The sequence below is a fragment of the Phycodurus eques genome, chromosome 23 (genome assembly GCF_024500275.1).
Source record: "Phycodurus eques isolate BA_2022a chromosome 23, UOR_Pequ_1.1, whole genome shotgun sequence".
Taxonomy (NCBI): Eukaryota; Metazoa; Chordata; class Actinopteri; order Syngnathiformes; family Syngnathidae; genus Phycodurus; species Phycodurus eques.
In genome coordinates, this window is record NC_084547.1 from 2,012,944 (window position 1) to 2,037,144 (window position 24,201).

The 24,201-nt window shown below is 42.8% G+C and overlaps 2 protein-coding genes across 3 annotated transcripts; one reads left to right on the plus strand and one right to left on the minus strand.

The window, feature by feature from the left end:
- The first annotated feature begins 1,506 nt into the window (after positions 1 to 1,506).
- LOC133397934 (astrocytic phosphoprotein PEA-15) lies at positions 1,507 to 14,757 on the plus strand. 2 transcript variants are annotated; one of them, XM_061669389.1, is made up of 4 exons: positions 1,507 to 1,958; positions 10,038 to 10,212; positions 11,087 to 11,242; positions 12,627 to 14,757. In XM_061669389.1, exons 2-4 carry the CDS (start codon positions 10,041 to 10,043, stop codon positions 12,689 to 12,691), a joined length of 393 nt encoding a protein of 130 aa, XP_061525373.1. In that variant the 5' UTR covers positions 1,507 to 1,958; positions 10,038 to 10,040; the 3' UTR covers positions 12,692 to 14,757. The 2 variants fall into 2 exon arrangements, with proteins under 2 accessions (XP_061525373.1, XP_061525375.1); XM_061669391.1 differs by lacking the exon at positions 1,507 to 1,958 and adding an exon at positions 7,536 to 7,763.
- Positions 14,758 to 15,135: 378 nt separating this feature from the next.
- abcg2a (ATP-binding cassette, sub-family G (WHITE), member 2a) lies at positions 15,136 to 22,741 on the minus strand. The gene is made up of 19 exons (XM_061669007.1): positions 22,653 to 22,741; positions 21,857 to 21,910; positions 21,661 to 21,788; positions 21,117 to 21,176; positions 20,928 to 21,042; positions 19,964 to 20,116; positions 19,737 to 19,894; positions 19,244 to 19,346; positions 19,129 to 19,177; positions 18,958 to 19,056; positions 18,799 to 18,897; positions 18,575 to 18,720; positions 18,386 to 18,468; positions 17,680 to 17,769; positions 17,481 to 17,605; positions 17,230 to 17,384; positions 17,054 to 17,143; positions 16,727 to 16,803; positions 15,136 to 15,426 (listed from the first exon to the last, which is right to left on the minus strand). Exons 2-19 carry the CDS (start codon positions 21,890 to 21,892, stop codon positions 15,279 to 15,281), a joined length of 1,914 nt encoding a protein of 637 aa, XP_061524991.1. The 5' UTR covers positions 21,893 to 21,910; positions 22,653 to 22,741; the 3' UTR covers positions 15,136 to 15,278.
- Positions 22,742 to 24,201: the final 1,460 nt, after the last annotated feature.

Below are 24,201 nucleotides of genomic sequence, written 5' to 3' on the forward strand. Positions count from 1 at the left end.
CTTCTAAGTCGCTAACCCTCGCCTCCATGGTTTGGTGGAACTTTTTTTTTTTTTTTTTTTTTTCATACACTGCCATAACCCAACCTGAGGGTTGACAGCTTGCATCTGATTCAAAGTTCTTCAGGCTGAAGTGTGAAGCCTATTTTGCGTGCGATCTTCCCATGCTGCAAAACGCCTCCTCCTCCTCCTCCTCCTCCCACACTTCATACTTTGTTTACCTTTTGTTGCTGCAGAAGTCTCACCTGGGAATCCCGCATGGCCCACCTGCCAGACCCGCCATCTCGGTCGCTATATAAAATTCAATTCACGCGCTCGTTCGCTCCATGAACATTTTGGCGGCGCGCGGCAATCTTTTTAGCCGCAAAATGTGTCAACGTGACAGCTGGAGGATGAGTGGAGGATGAGAGGTTGCCTAGTAACCACAAGCCACACTCATCAAGCTTCAGCCTGCAACAGTTGGCGCGTGTAGGATGCTGAATATTTATTTGTGTGTGCAAGACTCTCTAAATCTGTGCAACAGAGATGCCGGGTCACGGGGGTTTAAACGCCAGAGAGAGGACGCATATACTGCCGCTCAATAAATGTTTGCTGTTTGTTTTCTGACAACAATTCTTGGGGGGAAAAAAACGTGCAAAAGAGACATTCATGTACATTGAAGGTCATTTAAAAACAGGGTCGTGCAACTGTTGTCATGGAAACATTCCAAGTTTGCACTTCCTCTCGGTCAGTTTCACGATAGAACAAAGTCCCACCGCCTCTTGCCAATGACTCGGCACTTTTTTTTGTCGACGTCCTTCCACTTCAAAGCCGCCGGCTCGGAAGCCAGCACTTCCTCTTTGCGCGTCTGGGAACCCCCCCAAAAAACCCTGCGACCTTCGAGAGGAGAAATGGCACATAAAATGAATGGCTGGATGGAAGCAAAAAGCTCATTCACCATCTTCATGTTGAACAATTTGAAGGAGTCATAAACATTCACTGGCAGCCCTCCCAGTTAAAAGGGATATTTGACTTCTAAAGCCGTCGATGGCAGTGAATGTGTTAAAAGTCACGAGGTAAACAAATGCATAACTAGTCTATATTTATTTGACACACCAGCACATGTGACGATAGTACTTGCCCCACAAACCCCTTGCACATGATTGATGAATTTTCACACCCCCTAAACCTTGCAAAAGTAAAAAGTGACAGTAACTAAGTACTCTGGTCGCGTCCCAGTAAGTTACATAAGCTGTTCCGGTTCCAGACTTTGGACTTGGATGCCCTTGTGATGGAGGGAATACAGAACAGCAGAAGGGATTTGCAGGCCGGAAGGCGCTGGTGACATCAGCTTTGAAAAATGTGTGTGTTTGTGAATGTGTGTGTGTGTGTGTGTCACTAAAAACCATGGAATTGGAGGAAAACATGACAGGAAGAGCTCTCCCTCTGTTTTATTTATTGATTTATTTATTTCGTGATTGATTTTGGTCATTGCAAAAGAAAAGTGAGCTTGAGAAGTCTGTTGCGTGAGACACCGTCACGTCCGGTTGAGTGGAGTGAGCCCACTGTCTTTCCTAGACGATCTCTGGACGCTTCGGTCCGCGTGCTCACCGTGACCGAGAGAGATAGAGGGAGGGAAGGGGGGGGGGAGAGAGAGAGAGAGAGGGGGAAAGGCGTTTCCATGCTGGGTCGCCGGTTTTCGATTCACTCTTCGCGGAGAGCAGTCACGACCGTCGTCGGCTCGCTCGGTGTGACCACGTCACGGCCTTAGGACTTGCCTCCTCTTCTCCCCATCGCGCTCTTCATCGCATCGCCGCGACATCGAGCGAACTGGACTTTTCTTTCGTTTTCTTCCCCCCCCCCTCTCTTTCTCTCTCCTTCCTCCCACGAACGTCTGACCAGTTTCCGGCTCCGATTCGAGCTCCTCCGCGCCGTCAAAGTCCCCCCCAACGTCCAAGCATACTCGCTTGGCCGCACGCGAGGTAAGTGAATGTTTTTTTGTTTGTTTTTTGGTACAAAATATAAACCAGGAGGCTACTGGCATGCCTGTACGTCAACGTGACTACCCCCTCCTCCACCTTTTCCTCTTCTTCTACTTTTTCTTCTTCGTTGTCACAAGTGACCAGTTGTCCCATGCTCAGGAGGGCTTTAAAAGCATCTTGATAAAACTACAGCCTCCCCCCGCATATTCGCGGTTTCGCTTTTCACTTGCTGTTTTTGTGCTCGGGCCAAAGAAATGACAATATTGCTTTACCGCCATCTTGTGGCATCTCCATGCGTCAAGGAACTACGTTGACATACGTTGAGGAGTTTCATGTCGAAACAAATAGTGCTAAATGCTGTCATAAAACTTGATTGTGTGGGAATCGGTTGCTGCTCGATTCGTTCTAATTCTTGTTCTTTTTATTATTTTTATTCTTCTTCGGACTACATTGATTATGTTGAAGTGAATTGAGGAGTTACATTTGGACAAAAATAGTGGTTTTCCGCCATCTCGTGACATCCTGCTGTCAAGGAACTATGTTGAAATGAGTTGAGGAGTCTAATTTAGAGAAAAATAGTGATTTGCCACCATCTCATGAGATTTTGGTGTCAAGGAAGTATGCTGACGTGAGCTGAGGAGTTTTGTTTGCTGTCATCTTGGTGTCAAGGAACTATGTTGAAGCGAGATGAGGTGTTTACTTTTGGCAAAAAATAGTGCTTTGCCACCATCTTGTGGCATCTTTCTATGTCAAGGCGCTATGTTGAAGTGAGGTGAGGAGTTTCATTTATTTATGTGTCAATTACTCGGGGATTTTTGCAACTCCCGGCAGCGCTCGGGTTTCACTGTAGTTTCATGACAGGTTGGCGCCCATGGTGCGTTCACTGCCTGGACATCGGTGCCGTTCACGTCAACTGCGTGTTTGTGTGTGCGCGCCAATCATGAAGATCAGCTGATGTGTTTTGGGGACAGGGAATGAGTCAGCAAGCCCAAACACGGAAAGTCATTAAACGCATCGTTAAGAACTGCTTTCCGTTTGTTGACTTCCTGTCCCCAGTGACCCATAAGAACAGATACTGTGTGTGTGTGTGTGTGTTGTGTGTGTGTGACTCAGCTTTTCAGGTATCGATCCATCCTCGGCGGCGACACAACGCAGTTTTTCTTTCCTTGACTTCTGTTGCCCACTTCCAATGTATTTATTTATTTTTTTGCCGTCGGCAGCGAGCTGGGTCGTGTTGTTGTGATGTTTGTGGTCGAGAGGAGTGTCACCCAATCCCAACATTTTCCGCAGACACTTGAATGCAGCACGCAGGTGTGGATACACGCTTGGCTAGGTGTGCGGGAAGTGCGTTTCCGCCCCATTTCCGTCCATCTTCCTGTTGTGTCCACCAGAGTGAGTGAGGAAGTTCCTCAGATTGTTACTTGTGTGCCACAGACACACACACACATCCACACTTCCTCCTCTTGCTTTTCCTTCCACACTGCAAACTCAGCAATTCGCCACTTTTTTTTTTTTTTTTTTTCAAAGATTAGAATTTTATTTTTTTACATTTGCCTCCTTGCTCAATTACGCAGTGTGTTGAGTGTACATAATAATAATTGGTTGATTGACTTATTGTCAATAATAAAATGTATCTATAAAATATTATATATATATATATATATATATATATATATATTAGGAGTACATTTAACGTTTTGTTTTATTGATTGAATAATTGGTTAATTTACTATAAATAGTAAAACGAAAGTACTAATAAAATATATAATTGCACATGTACATCTAATATTTTTAAATAAATTTTATGAAATAATTTGTTAAATTATTGTAAATAATAAAATCAAAACAGTAAAACAAAATTTCCTAGATTACTGTGTAATGTACTGTAAATGTAAAGAATATTAGTAAAATAAATAATTTTACATTTCAAGTACATTTAAGTTTTTTTATTGATTGGTTAATTAATTCACGATAAATAAAATGAAAACAGTAAAATAATTTTGTAGGTATGTTTGACACTTGTAAGATTAATTCTATTAAATAATTGGTGACTTCATCAAATAATAAATATTAGTAAAATGAACAATTGTACATGTACATTTAACACTTCAAAATATAATTCTACTACATGAATCAAAAAATAATTTATGGTTAACAATCAAAATAATTAATCATAACACAGGGATTATTTATTATTCATTAAACTTTTTTTTTTTTTTTTTAAACATCAGAGTTTCTCAGTTTTACAAATCAAATCGCGTCTTCGCCTTGAGCACAAAAATGTTGCCCATCCCTGGTCTTTGCGTGATGATGGTAGAGCAGGAAATGAAGGATATTTTTGACTCTGACGTCGACTCCGACGCATTTCTCACCCTTTACTCTCAGCGTAAAAAAAATAAATAAAGTTACGCGTGCGTGCTCTCACAGGAGTCGGTGGGGGGGGGGTGATGGACTCTTCCACCCTGGTTTAATCAGCACACGCCACCCCGCTCCTCCTCCATCCTCCCAGAGGCACTGAGATATTTTTATCCGCTGCGAAGCTTACAGGATAATGAAGCATCCACCTCACAAACGTCAACGCGTGTCTGCTGTTGTCGCACGTTGACGACGTAATCAGCCACAGTCGCTAACGGTGGGGCCCGTGAAACGGGTCGCACGAGCTCCTCTTTTACCCGGTCTCCACGTTAGCATTAGCCGCTAACATCGAGCCCGAATATTGTTACGCTCTATAAAAGTAACCGTGTGTCTTTAATCGAAAGTTGATGCTTTTCCACTTCACCAGTCGTTGACGCGTTTCTGCTGTTGTCGCACGTTTACGACCTACTCGGCCACAGTCGCTAACGGGGGCCAGTGAAACACGTCACGCAAGCTGCTAGCCGCTAACATCGAGCCTGAAGATTGTTACGCTGCATAAAAGCAAGCGTGTGTCTTTATAGAAAGTAGTTGCGGTTCCACTTCACCAAACGTTGACGCGTGTCTGCTGTTGTCGCACGTTTACGACGCAATCAGCCGAAGTCGCTAACGGGGGCCTGTGAAACACGTCACGCAAGCTGCTAGCCGCTAACATCGAACCTGAAGATTGTTACACTGGATAAACGCAAGCGTGTGTATTTCTAGAAAGTAGATGCTGTTATGTTAGTATTTTGCTGTGATGTCATAAACCAGGGATCACAGAGCCATTTGGACCGTCACACATAAAAAACGAAAAAAAATCACAGCGAGCCACAAAAACCCTTTTGAAAACTAAAGTGAGGATAACACTGCATTTTTGTTCTACTTATATCTATAAAAACTGTTTCACTCTCTGAAAAAAAGAGGTTTGGTTGAAGCTCACTTTCAAATAAAATTGATTAGAATTTTTATTCAACTATGACCTTTTGATGGCGAACAACGGCCATTCATTCAAATATTCACATCAGTAAAAGGAACTGATTTTCATAAAGGAAATTCAGTGTGCCATGTCCTCACCGCTACTGATCAAAGTTATTTGAAAATCACTCCTATCTTCACGAGCGACGTCACGTACAAGGACGGCCGCTGCCCTCGAGAGGCGGCAGCCGCCCTTGAGCCAAACGTGTTTCGTACCAGTCGTATCGCAATCGTTGCTCATGACCTCGCCCAGCTGGGCCAAAGTTAAGCATTAGGTTTTTTTCATCGGTGAGCCATGAGGAATGTATGTTTTGAATATAGTTCGTGTAGCACGTAGCATGAAACTTAGTAGCATTAAACTTTCAGTTTTTTCCAGGAACAGAAACGTTTCTGGATGTATCAATGGTTGACCTACTGGGGGTCAAATAGCTCAATTAATCTTGACGTCACGCATGCATATTTTGAGAGACAAATAAAAACCACCTAAATGTTTGAGTTAAAAATGTTACAAGATCGCAGTAGACAAATAGCCACGAGTTTGCTCGCCGTTTTAACCGCGATGCGGTGGGGGAGGGGTTGGGATATTTGAACAGATTAACGAATTAGGTCTGATGGCGCTTTCGTGACGGCGCGCCGTCTTTGTCTGGCTTGGCACTCGGCCCTTGGCTGCCAAGGCCCTCACCGACGGTTCACCCGCTCGGGAAGTAAACCGACCTTTTGCTCGACCGCGCCCTGACCCAAATAGCCCAAAATTGCGCTGAATTGTCTTCCTCTTCCCAGACTGCGTGGTGCCGCCAAGCAAGTCTTCCGTTGAGCACGTTCGGCTATTTTTCGTTCTCTCTTTGTTTGCCCTCTTGCTTCGAGCAAGTTTGTACCAACAAATGCGTTTGCAATCTGCATGCAGGACACATCCGTGTGCGCCCGCAATCTTTGTGTGTAGCTGCACACGCACGCTCACACTCCCTGCTGACACTGTGTGCTGTAGCTCAGAGTGAAATGAGAGAAACATATGCGTTTATTGGAGAGAAAAAAAACAACTGTGCAAGCTCCAATGCAACACCAAAACACTTTGGGGTTGGAAAATGTACGTTCAGAGCAATGTCCTTTCCGAAATATATTTATATGCTGTCGATGGCGCTGTTGCTCTCCGTGATGATAGTCTGGTCATTAAATCTTGATTTTTTTTAAACATTTTTGGTTGTTTATTTTTTAATTTCTGTTTCTCTGTTGTCGAACTTTTTACTAGGGCCTGACCAATATGGATTTTTTTTTTTTTGGGGCCGATTTCAACAGAATCAAATTCCGTTAACCGATTAATCGGCAGAATGTGAAAATATGTACAATGTATAAAATATTATTTTGTTGGACTCTTGATGCTTAAAACAATAAATATATGAATTACAGGCATGACATTTGACTACAATACTTTCAGTATTTGTTTAGCTTTACAACAGAGACAAATTGGCAAAAAAAAAATCGACCGATTTTTCTTTTGTAATTTTATTGAATTTAATCATCTTTGATTTAATCATCATTTTATAATGTTAATGTGTATAAAAAAATAAAAATAAAAAGTCAAAAATTACTTAATACTTTTTGCTGATTTGAAAAGGGCTAATATCGACCGATTAATCGGTTGGGCGATTAATCGGTCGGGCCCTACTTTTTACACCAAGTACCACCTAAAAAAAAACACTTGGCCATCACACCCTAAAAATGTATATTAAATATTATTGGAAGCCACTGTAACATTATACACATTTTGAACATCAACACTGCACTTAAATATCGGGAGAAAAAACTAAAAGTAATGATTCAAATGAAATGTATTGCATGTTAAAGTTAAATACAACTGAAATGTACTTAGGCAGTGATTATTTCACATACCACTTGAGGGAGCCCACGTACCACGAGGAATCCCGAGTGTAGAGAAAAAAAGTTGTCAGTGAAAACAAGTTTTGCTTTTGTTTTTTTAATTTTGTCTTCCTCTTCTGGGATTTGATTTATTTCTCCTGATAGCAAACAACGTTTGAGCCTATCCCCCCCCAGCACATTCCATTGCTTTTCTGGTTAGAGCGGTGGGAAGAAAGTCGAGAAAAGGCCACCGCCGCGTGCTTCTGTGTTGTTGCCATGGTGACGGCCGAGGATGTTGGAACGGAGTCACGAAACGGAGCGTTTCTCTCGCGCCGACGAGGAAGCGAAGCGGAGTGTGATAGCGCACGAACGCGCAGATGTGTGCAAATCTTCTTTTCTGCTCAGTGACAAGTGGGCCACTGGCCTACATTCTCCGACGCAGATTAGCGCTTCGCGCGGCACAGCGACATGGCGGCGAGGAGATTCGCGCAGATGCACTGAGCGCCACTCCGACAAAACAATGACCTGTACTCGTGCTCTGTATAGTGAGTTGGCCATTTTGTAGTGCCGTTGGACCGTGTGGTGAGTATTGGCAGGCATGTGCGCAGACATTTTTGTGGGTCGGCGATCAAGCCCCAAAAAAAAAAAAAAAACTAACTATATATCTAACTCATGTATTTCTGTTAACACAATCAACAAAGTCAAAACTATTAACAAAGGAGGTGATTATTAACAAAGTTTTTTTTTTTTATATATATATATACAAAAATGAGACAAAGATAAATCATAAAAAAAAAAACACTATTAGTTAACCTATCATCTGTACTGCTCAATTGAATTATTATTTTTTTTTTTTGAGAGGGGAAGTAAAAATAACTGAGATAATGCGGTTGCACATGTGCACACACCCTCTTATAAATGGAGATGTGGCTGTGTTCAGAATTTAGTACGGCCCGACTGATTAATCGTCCAGTCGATATTTGCCCTTTTCAAATAGTTTTTTTTTTTTTTAACACATTAAAATGTAAGACAAACATTCAAACAACCATTACAAAACAAATCGGCTAAAATCAGATGATATTTGCAGATTTAATTTTTTTCATCCACATTAACACATTACAACATAACACGAAAATAATGCGAGTCAAACAAACAATACCAAGTTTTTGGTAAGCTTCACATTTATATATGTTATATCGGTTATCGGAATTTTATTCTGCCAGATATTGGAATCCGCATCGGCCTAAAAAAAAATCTGTATCTGTCCGTCCCCGGAATTTAGCAATTTAACATTTAAACTGTTAAACATGGGTCAGCACACACCTACCACATTTTAAAGTTCCTATTATTAACGTATATATATAACGAACGTATGTACAATTCTTCCAAGGACTCAAATAATTGATGACAGAGAGTGTATTTTTTTTTTTCAATCAATGAATGAAGAGGGGGGGGGGGGGGGGGGGGGGGGGAGGCACTGCAGCACTTTTTTTTATCCAAGGTTAAAGGGAAGATGCTTGAGCACCGCTTGGTATCTATGTGTGCACATGCCAGAGTATAAATTAGTCAAGGTTGTTGTCATAATGGATTTATTTTGTTCGATATGTACTGATGCAGTACGCTGTGAAACAAATTAAAGAAATAATAATCATAAAAGTGTTACCAAACACAGTCATGGTCTTCTTCTCGCCATCAGAGAGAATTTTCCACCTCTTGATTCAGTTGCCGTGGCGACGACCGAAGCCAAGAGTGCACTTTATTCTGTAAAGGGGGGGGGGGGTTGCTCGATAACCATCTCCATTGTAACATGACAAATAACTACATCAGTGACACCTCATCAACTTTGATTTGATGTCTGCATGTATTATATATCATCAATATGTCGTTATATATCACTGTTAATATCCTGCAGACTTTTTTTTTTTTTTTTTTTTTTAAGACTATTTGTTGCTTCGTGTGCACCAACATGCAACACCTTCATCTTCTGTCTGTGCAACGTCAGGTTGTGTATCGTGAAGAGTAGTCAATGTACAATAATAATAATAATGTGCTTTTATTTTGGGCTCGCTTCATGAATTGCCGACACACAGAGGAGACAAAAGCGTGTTTGTGTGCACGGGAATGTGTGGCGCACACTGCCGCCGCTTCTCTTTCTTCTTCTGCGTGTCACGCTCATCTCAGGGTCGGTGAAGCGGAGGGGGGGCGGCACTTGGGCCTCGGGGGGGGATTTTGAGGTGCATTTCTGTACATCTCGTTGCTTCCCCGCAGTACTTTGCGGTGATTGTACGACAACGTGACAGCAGGAGATGGGCCCTGTTTTGTCAAGTCATGTTGGTGCGGGCCGTGTGTGCGTGTGTGTTTGCTGCTCTGTTCATTGTTTTCTTCTTTTTCTCCAAAGCGTACAAAAGCAACAGTCAGTGTCAGCGCGAAATATTCAAGCAAGTGCTAGGAGGCAAAAAAAAATAAAAACAAAAAAAACCAAAAGAACAGCTGAAGTTTATTTGAACAGGGGGGGGGGGTGTCGCCGTTTGCTATCCAAAGAAGACCATGGATCATCTAAAGTCGTCAATTTGTCCAGCTACATTTCACTTGAAATGAGTCAGGAAATCTTACTTTTTAGGCGACGAGTCTTATTGGAGGCGTAATCAGATAATTTTTTAATAGAAATATGACTCCGAACAGCAAGGCAGGTGTGCTAACCACGAGGTCACCGTGCTGACTTGACTTTTGTTTGCTCTCGCCGAGGCTTTGGCGGCCTCCTACGCAGCGAGGCAACGGCGTCTGTGCAATATAGGTCACTCGTGTGTGTGTGTGTGTGCGTGTCTAAATTGTCGTGGGTTGTGTTGCGCTGCTCAGACGATGGCGGAGTACAGCTCCCTGCTCAGCGAGCTGTCGGACAACATCACCAACGAGGACCTGGAGCAGCTCAAGTCGGCCTGCAAGGAGGACATCCCCGAGGAGCACAGCGACGCCATCACGTCCTGCAAGGACTGGTTCAACTACCTGGAGAAGAACGACAAGCTGGCCCACGGTGACGCACACGCACGCACTCATAGAAACAGACACACACACATGAACACACACCCACCTAGAAACAGACACACATGAACATGCACAAAGACACAAGAGAAACACACACACCGAGACACAGACGCACGCACACAGACATGAACACACGTCTACACACACATGCACAAAGACACGAGAAACACACACGCACAAAGACACAAGAGAAACACATACGCACACACCTAGAATCAGACACAAATGCACACTTAGACAGAAGCGCACACACACATGAATACACATCTACACGCAGACACACGCACAAAGACAAGAGAAACAGACACATACACACGGACACACATGAACACACACGAACACACACTTACACACACACAAAGACACAGGCTCATACACACATGAACACATCTACACACACACACACACCTAGAAACAAACACACATGAACACACACACATTCACAAAGACAAGCGAAACACACACACCTAAAAACAGACACAAATGCACACCTACACACAGACACACACACACCTAAAAACAGACACAAATGCACACCTACACACAGACACACACACACACACCTAGAAACAGACACACAAACGCACACAAAGACAAGAGAAACACACACCTAAAAACAGACACACAAATGCACACCTTGACACAGACACACACACATGAACAGACTCACAGACACGCAAAGATACACACAAACGCACAAACACCCATGCAGAGACACACACATACAGAGATACACGTACTCATAGACACACACACAAAGACATCCATGTACAGAGAAACACTCACAGCAACACACAAAGAAACACACTCACCGAATAACGGCATGTACCCCCCTCGCCCCCCCCCCCCCCCCCCCCCCCCAGACAACCTGTCGTACATGGAGCACATCTTTGAGATTTCGCGGCGTCCCGACCTTCTGACCCGTGTGATCGAGTATCGCACCACCGTGCTGAAGATCGACGAGGACGACGAGATCGACACCAAGCTCACGCGCATCCCCTCGGCCAAGAAGTACAAAGGTTCCATACGTTCACGACATACCCACTTTCTTCATCCCCAGGGAAATTCCCATAAGTTGGATTGATAAATAAGAAGAATAAATTAAAAGCAAAAACCAAAACATATGCTCAAAGCAAAGACAACATTTTTTTTTTACAAATAAAGACAAGAAAATATGCGGGCCAGGGGATTTAGTGGTTCACCATTAACACATACTACCAAATATTTTTTTTGGGGGGGGGGCGGGCCTAGCATCACCGCTGCCCCTCATATAATAATAGTCTACATTATAAAAGCATCCAGTAATGACATAATTAAATAGACTTTAGCACATTAAACTGCTTGTGCATGATGATTTAAAGCTGTAATCCAATTCAGTATGCTTCTCCTTCTAGTGTTCCCACTTTGGCCACCAGGAGGCAGTATAATACTGTACAGTTGTGCAGACACCAATGGAAAAAAAATGGATTTCTTCTATTACTCATTGAAGTCGCCGAGATATTACCGTAATTTCTCGTGCATTTTTTTTTTCCCGCCACGAAATTGTACAAAAGTCAATAGTGGGCATTATACATGGGTATAGGAGAAAATGAAAAAGACTTTCCCATTTTATAAATGTATGCCGCCATCTTGAGGTTATGAAAAAGCTGTACGCTTTCATTTCAATGTGCCACCGCCCCCTTAGGGGTTATGAAAAAGTTGTACACTTTCATTCTAGTATGCCACCAAGAGGTTATGACAAAGGTGGAGCCTACACTTTCATTCCAATATGACAGGGGTACATACATGTATGTACAATTGTGCTAATAAGTTTACCTACCCAGGCCAGAATTTGTGAAATATTGTTTTTGTTTTTTTTCAAATATGATATATGTTGAATATATTAACATCAACCATCATTAATTTCTTTTTGGTTATGTTTTCTTGAATGGTAATGCTTTTCTGAAATTATGGACAGTTTAATTTCAATCCCATTGAAATAAAATGAAATGTGTTTCGCCTGGTCCTTCATGTTTTCTTTAAAGAATTGTACACATCTTACAAATTCTGCCTGGGTAATCAAACATATGAGCACAACTGTGTGTTTTCTCATTTACTAAATAATAGTAGGGATGTTTCAATTTTTTTTCAATTTCAAAATAAGAGTAAGTAAATAAAAAGGTAGTATGTGTTCAAATAAAGTGCTTCAGAATAATGATTTGGGGGGAAAAAACGAACAAAATACAGATAATGCTTCATGTTTTGATCATGGGTAGAAGCAATATCATGCATTGTAAAAATGCGTTATACATGGGTAGAAGGGTTTTCCAGAATTTTGGTCAAATTTGGGGGTGCGTATTATACATGGGTGCACATTATACATGAAAAATTATGGTAGTAATTGTTTTATTCTTGTCGCCGCAGACATCATCCGCCAGCCATCCGAAGACGAGATCATCAAGTTGGCCCCGCCGCCCAAAAAGGCGTGAAGCCGCCGACTAGTCACCGCTCTAGTCAACCCGCCGACCGACACGAGGCCCTTAACACACACACGCGCACACACACATTCACATGCACGCACGTAACCAAACTGACAACATGAAGCTTATATTTGTACTCTCCTGTCATGGATTCCATTGTTAACGTTAGTACAGTTCTGCTCCGCGTTTGGATGTTTTCGTTTTTTTGGAGAGACGCAAACTAACTTTACTGCACTAAGTACGTACATCGGTCTTGTCAAAAGAATTGAAAGCCTAAACTGACACTGTGTCCTCGCATTTAAAAAAAAATAAAATAAAAAAAAAAAAAAAAAAATAGTTTTACTGTCTAACATGCTCCCTTTTGCTACGTTTTCCTCTCATCTGTTGTTGTCGTCGTTTTGGCCAGTTAGCGAGTCGTAGTTAGCGCTTACCACAGCTGGAAATGTCCACAAAGTCTCTTTACAATTCCAAAAATGGCTTGGAAAGCAATTCGCTTGTTCTATGCACTGCATCGCATATGTATTTAAAAGTCACACTTTTCTCACAATTGCCCAAATTTCCCCACACACACAAACACAAACAAAAAACAGCTCATTCGGGACATCTTGGGAATTCAAGCACATTACTCCAATTCCCACATTTGTCATGATTCCATTTTTAATGACAACATACACAAATAAATGCAGATGTTTCAAACCATTCCGTTCAGCAGCTTATTCATTCGCCAAAATTCTACATTTTCAAATATTTCACATATTGACCACATTCCCGCATTTTTCTGCACTGTGCATTCTTCATGACCAAAATCCCACAATGACGGACATATTCCAAATTTCTGCTTTTTTTTTTTTTTTTTTTTTTTTTTTTTTTTTTTTTCCCGGGCTCACATTTAACATTTGATTCCGTTTGCATGAATTCATCTCGCAATTTCTAGAGGAATTTAACTTTCTCGTTTTGTAGTTATTTCCCAAAATTTCGTCTAACCATTTGCTTTTGTACTAAACGAATTGTAAAGAGACTTTATCGAGAGGACTCAAACTTGCAAACGCCACTTCACTTCGCTTTGCCGCGGCCGATTTGCCATGTGTTTGCGGTCAAAGGTCAATGTCGTCGGTGCGCGTCAAGCGAGTTGGCCCCATCGCCGTTAGTAGTAACAAACATGCACTTTTGCCGGCGGCGCTTCCTCACTGGCGAAGGCGTTTCTCGGCATTCCCCTGTTGCGTTCCAGCATGATCGCAGGCTGTCGTTGCTACTTTTTTTGTTCCTTCTTTTTGAAAATTGGAACCTGAGCGAGTGTGATTTTATGACCGGCTGACTCCTTCTTTTTGTTATCCGTGCGCTCGTTCGTGCGCTCGGTGCCAATGTGCGCAAGCTGTTTTGCTTTTTCGCGGTGGCGGCCTCGCAGCTTCCCGCTCGGTCGCCATGGTAACTGTGAGCCAGACGTCAATAAGGCACATAGCAGAACAACATATCAAAGACAAAATGATGTCCAATATTGATTTCCATCGCAAGTACATATCAAGTTAGGAACAAAACAAAACAGAGAGGCAGATATTTAGTGAAGTCATTTGTGCTTAAAGACTGTTTGTTTTTCATTTTCTTGAATATGTAAATATGTATTTTCAATATAAACTACTGCGTTCATTTGTTATGATTAATTTATTTCCAGCCAATATATTGTTGTTTTTACCTGCGTGCCCTGATGTTTGACTAACTGGCAGTGCTGTGACAAGACATTTTCTTTCCCGAACGTTGACAAAAGTGTATTAATGTAAGCGTGTCGGTACAGCGTTGGCGCACCGTGGGTTCCGAACGAAGAGCGAGAGAAAGAGAAAGTGAGCGTCCGTGCTTCAGGAGTTTGCATGAAGCCATTAAAGTCGTTGAGGGAAGTCATTCCGGATTGTTTTGTTTTTTTTGTTGTTGTTGGTTTTTTTCCCCCAACAAAGTGTTTTATTCCGCCGAGTGTGAAGTTGCTGCTTGTTGTCATGATTTCAAGTCAAAATGTAATAATGCCATTTTGTCATTGTGCTAAAATGAATATACATATTATATTTAAATATATTTGCTAACCTACATTGCGTTGCCTGTGCCTTTATTTCGCGGTGTTCTTTAAGAACTTTGTTTTTAAACATTTATAAGGTACAATTTTGATTGAACGTTTATGTGCAGTATATTTAATTGAAGCATTATTAAAGTAATTTTTTTTTATTTTCCTATATTTAAGTGCAGTGTTAAATACTTAAAAATATATTAAATATTTATATTTGTAAAGCACAATATATCAATGTATGTAAAATAAGATAAAAATAAATAAATCAAAATGATACAACTAAATCAACTATAATGAATAATTTAAAAAAAATAGTTAAAAAATAGAACAAGTAAATGAATAAAAAAAACTAAAATATCGAGAAATATAATCAATTAAATGAGTATATGTGAAAGTTGTGCATTTTATTGTTGTGAGCAAAAAGAGTCATGAGTTAGTCGGCATTTGCTTACTCCGCACGGACTTTGGTGGCGTCCACGCGCTTTGCCGGAAGTCAGTGCCATCGTTCCAATATCTGGTTTTGTGTTCAGCTGTGGCCCAGCCGGTCTAGGTGAACTTCCTGATGAAGCGCAGTTTGAGGTAAGCGATGGCGAGGAAGCACACGGTCATGACCCCGAGGGCCACGTGGTTCTGCCAGAAGCCCCAAGCGGAGTATTCCACGCCCTGCTCCTCCAAGAAGTCCTGCCCCCTGCAACTGGGCACACAGCATGGCATTATGTCATCTCACGACTGAAAGAGCCACGTTATCTGAACAAGTAATAATAATATCAAGTCACAAGTAAGTGTTTTCGCTCATGTTAGCCAGCCACGTTAGTTGAATAAATAATATCAAGTCACAGGTCAGTGTTTAGTTAAAACTGATTAATAATAATAATAATAATGTTAGCCAGCCTCATTAGTTGAATAAATAACATCATGTCAGAGGTAAGTGTTTTAGCTAATGTTAGCTAGCCACGTTAGTTGAATAAATAATAAGTCACAGGCAAGTGTTTTAGCTAATGTTAGCCAGCTATGGTAGCTCAATAAATAACAATCAAGTCACAGGTAAGTGTTTTAGCTAATGTTAGCCAGCCTCGTTAGTTGACTAAATAATATCAAGTCACAGCTAAGTGTTTTAGATAAAACTGATGAATAATAATAATAATAATGTTAGCCAGCCTCATTAGTTGAATAAATATCATGTCAGAGGTAAGTGTTTTAGCTAATGTTAGCTAGCCACGTTAGTTGAATAAATAATATCATGTCACAGGTAAGTGTTTTAGCTAATGTGAGCCAGCCTCTTTAGTTGAATAAATAACATCATCAAGTCACAGGTAAGTGTTTTTATGTGCTTGATCAGAGAGGATTGGCGGTGACTCCAAACTGCACCACTACACTCTTGAAACAGTTGGAGCCAATATTTTGAAGATAACCAAGTTTGGAAATGAGCAATTGCACCACCAAGTGGTGCGTGTGTGCGTGTGCGCCCACGCTGATGAATCTGTTCAGTTGATTGGAACAGGTGCGCTTGTTACAAGGAAAAGTTTGGACAGGGAACTTTAGTTCATGCGCCTGTGGGCTAGTTTGTTTGATCTATGACAGCAGTTTTATGTTTGATGTTCGAGGAAAGACACTGAAGTCGTTTAAAAGTAAGTCAAACAAATATTTTCTTTCAATGGGCACTCGTTGGCCTTGATTCGAATGGCCGTATTAGCTTTTCAGTACAGTATTTCACATTGCCTGGTGCAAAAATTCCCAAATTAATGAAGAAATTTTACAAAGTGAACTAATCCTCCCACATTTCTTGACTGATTCAAACCATTTCAACTTCGAAATTTGTCACCATACCACCATAAGTTTCCCATGAGAGTATTCCACAATTGAAGACATTTTAGTAATTCACATGAATTTCAACAATTCAGTTCAGCGTCAGTTTTTTCAGCATAGTGCTGTTACGACAATTTAAGTTGCATTCTCGAGTTGAGACTTGTTGTTGACACTTGAGCGGTTCTTACATTATCCCTGGCGGACGACTGCTGCTGTTGAGGCCGCGGCAGAAGTCCAGCCCGTAGAACTCGTTCACTTGCAGAGCCTGTAGACCCAGATAAACAAAAATTGTGGCACTTTTGTGTGCTTGCAGGAGGTTTTCCCCAAAAGTTGAATGCCAGGCAACTGAACTCTTAGTAAAGATGTTTCAACTTAAGATTTTACTGCGCACGAAAAAAAATTGGAACTGAAGAAGCCTTTTGAAATTTTGAGTCTACTTTCCTCCATTCAACTTTTGGATGACTGAAAGTCCACACAGACATATTGCAGGTGGTGTGTGTATATGTCTGACTTACACCAAGGCCATAGCGTGGTATACTCAAGTATTTCAACCATGCCAGCCAGCTGACGATGGTGGTAAGATTGACCAGCAAGCCTGCGAAGATCTGCAAGGACACACTCAAGGTATTGTGGTTGTTTGTCTGTTTACCATGCTTCAAAAGACTACTGAAAGTGGTGGTGTGAATGTCACCATCATGAAGACGCAGGCGATGGTCATGAAGATGTTGCCGATGGCCACCACCGTCTGGTCGGCAGAGATGGCCAGTGCCATGGCGGTGGCGGTGTAGGCCACCAGAATTACGGTGAACATAAAGAGGAAGAACGCCTCTGGCGTGGGCTTCAGACCTGCACCCAATCCATACACATTTTCCAAACATAATGAGCGTGGAACAAAAAAAAGAGGGGGAAAGCCAGAAATTTGGGTAAAAAACTGCTGCCTACCAATCATGAAGTAGGCCACACAGCTGAACACAATTGTGGGGATGGTCCTCAATGTGAGGATGTCGGAGAGGATCTTGGACAGGAAGTAGACCGACACACGGTAGTAGCCGCTTATGTACTCATGACTGCAAAAATAGCGAGCAAGAACTTCATGTGTGCACATATTCACGTATCGACATATTTTCTGCATCAAACCCACATGAAGAGTTTCCTCTCCGAAATGAAGAGCTCTGCCGACGACAAGGAGCTGAAACACTGGTTGACGGTGATGAAGAAGAGTGCGCCGAATCTGGAAATGCGGCAACAATTGGATACTGTGTGGACTAGACTAGAATGTAACATATATGTAACCTATTGCTACCTCACAAAGCAATTGGGACCGTAGAAGAACTGTGAAGAAAAAAGTACAGGCAGGATGGAGGCAGCGGGTGGAGGAAAGTGGGACAGATGAGCACCAGCCAACATTAAAGGAAAGGTTTATTGGAAGGTTTTGAAACCAGCCATGCTGTTTGGTGACTGCGGCAACAACCAGAAGACAGGAGACGGTGCTGGAGGTGACTGAGTTGAAGATGCTGAGATACTTTTTGAGAGGAACGATGAACAAGATCAGGAATGAGCTCATCAGCGGGACAGTAAAGACAGGTTTGGAGACAAAGCGAGAGAGGGTAGATTGCGATAGTTTGGATGATAAGGGGGGCACACCGGATACGATATTGATAGAAGAAGGCCGGGAACTAATTGGAAAAGGAAGAGAAGAGAAGAGGAGATTTATGGTGTGATGAGGCAAACATGCAGATAACTGGAGTTCGAGTAGAAGATGCCGAGGGAAGAGAGATGGAAGAGGAGGTTTCCCTGTTATGACCTCTGAACATGTTTCAGCCCAAAGGAAAAGAAGAGAATATAACCTGTTTTGGATTCCACTCTGATCTTCCTGGACGTTGAAGAAAATGGCTCCAACAACCAGAGCAAGGAACAACGTAACTGCAACCTAAACAACAAGTCCCTCAGCCGCCTCTCATTCCCATTAGATGCAGCTATTGAGAAGTCTTATGGTGAGGACCATTGCAGTGTGGTTTGTGGTTGGGGTCTCGCACCTGAGCGATGGAGGTCTGCGGGTTGAGCAGGAGGTTTTGGAACGTCCTCTTAAGAACCCAGCGGAACTGTGTCAGGAAGCTGGTATTGTAGGTGATGGCTCTAGAGTGAGCGGAGCAGCTCGACTTCTTGCCCTGAATGATTCTCTCTGAGGAAAGACAGAAAGTCGCTCTTTCTTTTCATGTTTATGACCAAAGTGCCTCTGCTGTAATGTTGCTGCCCCTACCCAACTCTGCTTTGGTCTGTTTAAAGTCATGACAGTTTCTGTATTCCTCCACCAGTTTGTCCTCGATTCCCTGCCTGGACTTCAACACTGAGTCCAATTCTGGAAGGACAATTAGAAGAAGTTAAAAAACCGAGCATAGAAAATCATCTCGCAACGCACCTTCTCCGTCCGTACTGCCGATGCCGATAGCGGTGGAGTCCCCGTTGATGACGTCCAGGAAGAAGTCTGCAGGGTTGTTGTGAGGCTCACAGGTGTATCCTGGGAAAGGAAGTGTGGACGTGAGGCCTTGCCGGGGATACACTCGTGGGAAAAGGGGGGCGCTCTTCCTACCGATTTCTGAAAAGTAGTTCAGGGCGCTCTCTGCCAGACCGTGGTACACCTGCGCAAGTAGTTTAACAGTGTAAGAAGGCACTCAGGCACAATCTACCACAGTGGCGCAAGTGACCTGTTTGCCGTTGACTAGCAGCGTGAGGCTGTCAAAGAGGCGGTAGATGGAATAGCGAGGCTGATGAATGGAAAGGATGATAGTGCGCCCACTGTTGGCAATCCTGGAGAACAATTGGACAGCAAGACAGGTGTTCACTGCTAGGATATGACGGCTACTGTTGTCGATACAGCTGCTGTTGTGCCAACTGTTATCTGGTCCCTCCCGCGGCCGCTCTATCCTGTTTTCCTCTATCTAACCGCCGACCCTCTACTCTGTCTCTTCATCTCAACTTAACCAGCAGAGACACAGGCTATGAGTTCTGTTGGAGGTTTGGGTTAGTAACTACAACTAACCCCTTTTCCCTTCCCTCTGAACAAATGCTTGCTCATGTGGGGTTCAGTTGGTGTGATTCTTGACCTGAGCAATGTATAAAGTGCCCTGAGTTAACTTCTATTGTGACTTGAGCAAGTTTTTTTCAAAACTTGCTCTTTTTGTTGACCTGTGTTCACACCTTTTGAGCAGCTTCAGCACAGAGTTGGCGGTGCTGGCATCCAGCCCGGTAGTGGGTTCATCCAGGAAGAGAACGGGCGGGTCGATGATGAGCTCCATGCCAATGTTGGTGCGCTTCCGCTCGCCCCCGGAGATGCCGCGAATCAGCTGGGTGCCAACCTGCGCGTTATGACGACATTAGAACACAGGCCGACTCTCGCGCTTCACGTATGCCTCGCCTCGCCTCACCCTGGAGTCTGCAACGCGGGTCAGCCCGAGTTCCTGGATCAGTTGCACCACTTTCTGCTCCTTGACGGCCTGAGAAACACTGGACGGTAGACGGAGCGCCGCAGAGAAGCTGAAGTTCTCTCTGACTGTCAAGGTTCCCATCACCACGTCGTCCTATCGCCGAAAGCGAACAAAATGTTTTTATGGATAACCCTTAGAGATGAGGAGCCATCTCATTTTCGAGGGGGTCTGACATAACACATAGCGAATGTTCAACATATACAGTCATGACAACAGACATACAGTAGAAGCTCCCAAAACCCTTCATCAGATTGCCTTGTGCTCGGCTCCTGAGTGCCTTTGTCACTTGCGCCTCATGTAATTAATGTCGTGCTGGCAGTTTGTTGTACCTCATTGTCAAGTTCTGGCATTCCTTGTCCACGCTCAAAGTCGGCTTAGCTCCTGTTTGTTTATTGACCTTGCCTTTGATACGGTTTCCTTGACTGACTGCCGACCCATGTACCAAACCCAACCTGTTTAGAAACTGTGTTTTTGGGGCTGTCTTTGGCTTTGAGTCTTGCAATTGGGGCCTGCTTCATGTCCTGTTCATGACACAGATACGTCCAGACAACGAACCAGAAGATGAGACAGAAGTGCGTTTTTAAAACGACCAAAAGAGCTTATCTTCTCATGGTGTCTGGCAGGGTGTTGCAGTCTGTAGCAGCTTTAAATTGAATGCCCTTCTACCAATCTCTTTATTGGTTCTGGGAATGAGAAAACAATTTTTGTTGGTTGTCAATGAGTGTGCGCGGAGAACTGTATGGTGCTAAGTACTGTTTTAAATCGGTGGGGTAATGGACTATATGCATGGCGACGCATGAGGCATTTCCGGTGGAAAGGTCAGGCAAGCTATATTTAATAGTTCAGTGCTGATACGAAATGGATCGCAGCCTTAGCCCCCACCCCTTGTAGCGAAGTGTCTCACCTGCACCACGTATCCTGACAGACATTTAAAATTGGGCGGTTGAGAGGCGCCGTCGATGAGGACTTCACCTGACAGGCCTGCTGGGTCCTTCCTACCAGCTAAAACGTCCAGGAATCTGAAACCCCCAAAACAAATGCGATGTCACATGATGAATGTAAGTTTTTGGTTTGTTTAAGTTGCGACACTCACGACGACTTGCCACTTCCGGTGGCTCCCATGATGGCATTGAGCCCCGGCTTCATGATCCCACTGTGGAAGGGAGCACATCTTACCATGTTTTTATGAAGGCATGCGGCCATAGTTTAAAAATAATCTCTGATGGTGAGCAGAGTTGAATGAGCTGTAAACACGTGCTCATTGACTTCAACTGGCGTTCACCTCCAGCTTGGATTGGTCAATGATTACACGAGCGGGATAGTAAAACATCGGAGATGACAACACACTTGGTGTGGCCTTTGTTCAGACACAATATTCATGACGCTGTCTTTAGCGGACGACCAAAGGCTTTAAAAGTTCTCACGTTAAAACTGACAAGGACGCATGGAAACTGGGACAGGAACGACTTGACATTTTCTGCGAACTGAACCTTCTCGACTTCTTTTGGAACAATTGTGTGTTTATTGGTTAAAGCCCAGCTCATTGTCGTGCGTGTCGGACAAAGCACGCTTCCTTCCTGGCTCCCCACCACGTACACCAATACTTCAATGTTCAAAAGAGTGAGAGAGTTTCTCACTTGAGGTCAATGAGGATATCTTTGGTGGTGCTCTTCTTCCTCCAGCACAAACATCCTCCGGCCTGCGTCACCTTGTAGTGAATGTCATGGAAGCTGACCGTGGCGCCTTGTTGCGGCATACCTGCACGCTGAACACCAAGAACCACACAAATGCAGCCTCGAACCTTCCAAACGTTGCCGCATCGGGATAAGGTACCTGGCCTTTTACGGCGTTAGTCTTCTCCGGTTCCATCGCCACTTGCTTGCCCGCCTACAAAATGCAAAAGAAACATTCTCGATCAAGTTTCTGACCGTCGGATATTTGGTTAATGGACACATTTCTGCTTTGAAATGTCATTTCACATTTGTACGTTCAATTGGCGGCAGAGAAAGTTTCTAATGGTTACAAGAACGGTGAAGACGAAGGCCGAATGCTGGATACCAAGTTGTAACAATGGGAATTCAACCAACCGATGTAGCAGCAATGTAACCTTTCTTGAAGTTCAAAATGGTTTGGAATTAAATGAAACTTAAGTGGACAGCGCCTCAAAACAAGCACGTCATCCGCTCTGTACTTTAGCACGGTCGGCGAGCGTTGGCTTCGAAGTTAAGGGTATGGCTTTATGAGATGGGAGAGTACGTCACGGTAATCGCTCGTGTTTTATGTTGGCTTTACCCATTGTCAGTCATGTATTATATTATAGTACTGTAAACTGAAACGTCAAAAAAATAATAATAAAATCACACATGCGTTCCAATTTCCCTTTTAGGATGAATCCTCTCCATTCCTCTGGTTCTGGTGCTTGGTCTCCAATCTTCTCCATTCCTCTGGTCCTGGTGCTTGGTCTCCCAAAGCCGACATGTCAGCGTAAGCATCCGACACAAGTGTGCGTAAGCCCGATTTTTATTTTCCCGACTTTGACCTTTGACCGCCACCCTTTCACTCCAACTTAAAACGCACATTTGTATTCGTTTTGAAAACCGTAAAGGAGAGAGGCAAAATGATTACTCACCCCGTTCCAGCGACAATCAGCCACTGGCTATCATCCAAACACAAAGCACTGCTGTGCTGCAGGAGCGCTTGCATGTGTGTGCTATTCACATCAATGGGAGTTTTTACTGTGGTGTGCAGCCGGCTTTTATAACTGAAGGTGTGGCCCAAGTTGTAGCTATACAGTGTTCAGGTGTCTCTCTCTCTCTCTCTCTCTCATTTTCCACACGTCGCTAAAATAGCAACAAAATTTCGATTCACACTGCTCCGATGAATACCAATAATTCGGTTACAGTAGCAAATAACGTGAATGCCGATTGTATGCTCCACTTTCTGCTCCGTGTCAAGGGCAGCTGAGTTCAGAGAGCTCTTGTTTTGGCTGTGAATTTAGTGACGGGATTCTGCTGCTGATGAAGACGCAAATGCGGATACTCTTGACCCTGTGAAGGGAAATGAAAATGATGAGTTTTCTGAGGTTTCCATGGCGCTGAAGCGTAAACAATATGCGAGGCGGAGGAACTCTGGGAAGCAAAACATGCATGCTAATTATTCATTCGAGTATTGTTTGAATATATTCACGTCATGTATCGCATTCTTGACCATTAAGAGACTCTTGTTGGAAGTACGGCTGTGCCATGAGTAGGAATTTGAATTTCATATATTTGAGTATAGCTGGTAACTGGGATACTGTCTGTCATACACACCTGAGGGGAAAGTTTGCTGCGTATGTCAATCCCAACTGAAAGTTAAATAAAGGTGATGGTGTTGTTGTTGTCCAATGATCCTGTTAGTTTTTGCACATTTAACCCTCAAGCCTTGTTTGATTTTACTACTTGTAAATGTAATTCTTTTCCATGGTCTTCTCCCCTTCTTCAATCTAAAATTGCTTCGTTGGAGTAAGTCATGCACAGCCTTCCTGACTTGAGTAAAGCTTAAATGTGTCTTTGCGCGTTGATCTGAAATGGTCCTTTGTTGCTTTGCCATTTCGTTCTGAAATGTTTGTTCCTTTGGTTGTTTGCGCTTTCATCTCTGCAGATGTCACAGCCGCCAGTCAACAAATCAATCAATTAACGCCTGGCACCCAGAGTTAGAGTTGTCAAAAATGTCAAAACCAGACAAAAATAGCCATCTTTGGGTATTTTCCATTGCATGAACACAGCTAAAACGGTTCCCAAATTTTGTTTTTATTTTTTATTTTTATTTTTTTAAATAAAAAGATCGACACAGGGTCAAGCAGATCCATTGTACCTGTAGGTTTACATACCCTGGCAGGATTTGTGAAATATTGGCTGAACAGGGATATATGTTATGTATACGTAGCTTTTTTGGAACATGTTGCAGCCATAAAATTCCAAGTTAATGATTATTTGCTAAAAACAATCAAGTTTATCAGAATCATCTTTATTTGCCAAGTATGTTATCAGTTTGAACATGAAATATCTTGTCTTTGTAGTGTATTCAATTAAATATAGGTTGAACATGATTTGCAAATCATTGTATTCTGTTTTTATTTGTTTAACACAACGTCCCAACTTCATTGGAATTGGGGTTGTATTTTCTTTATTACAATG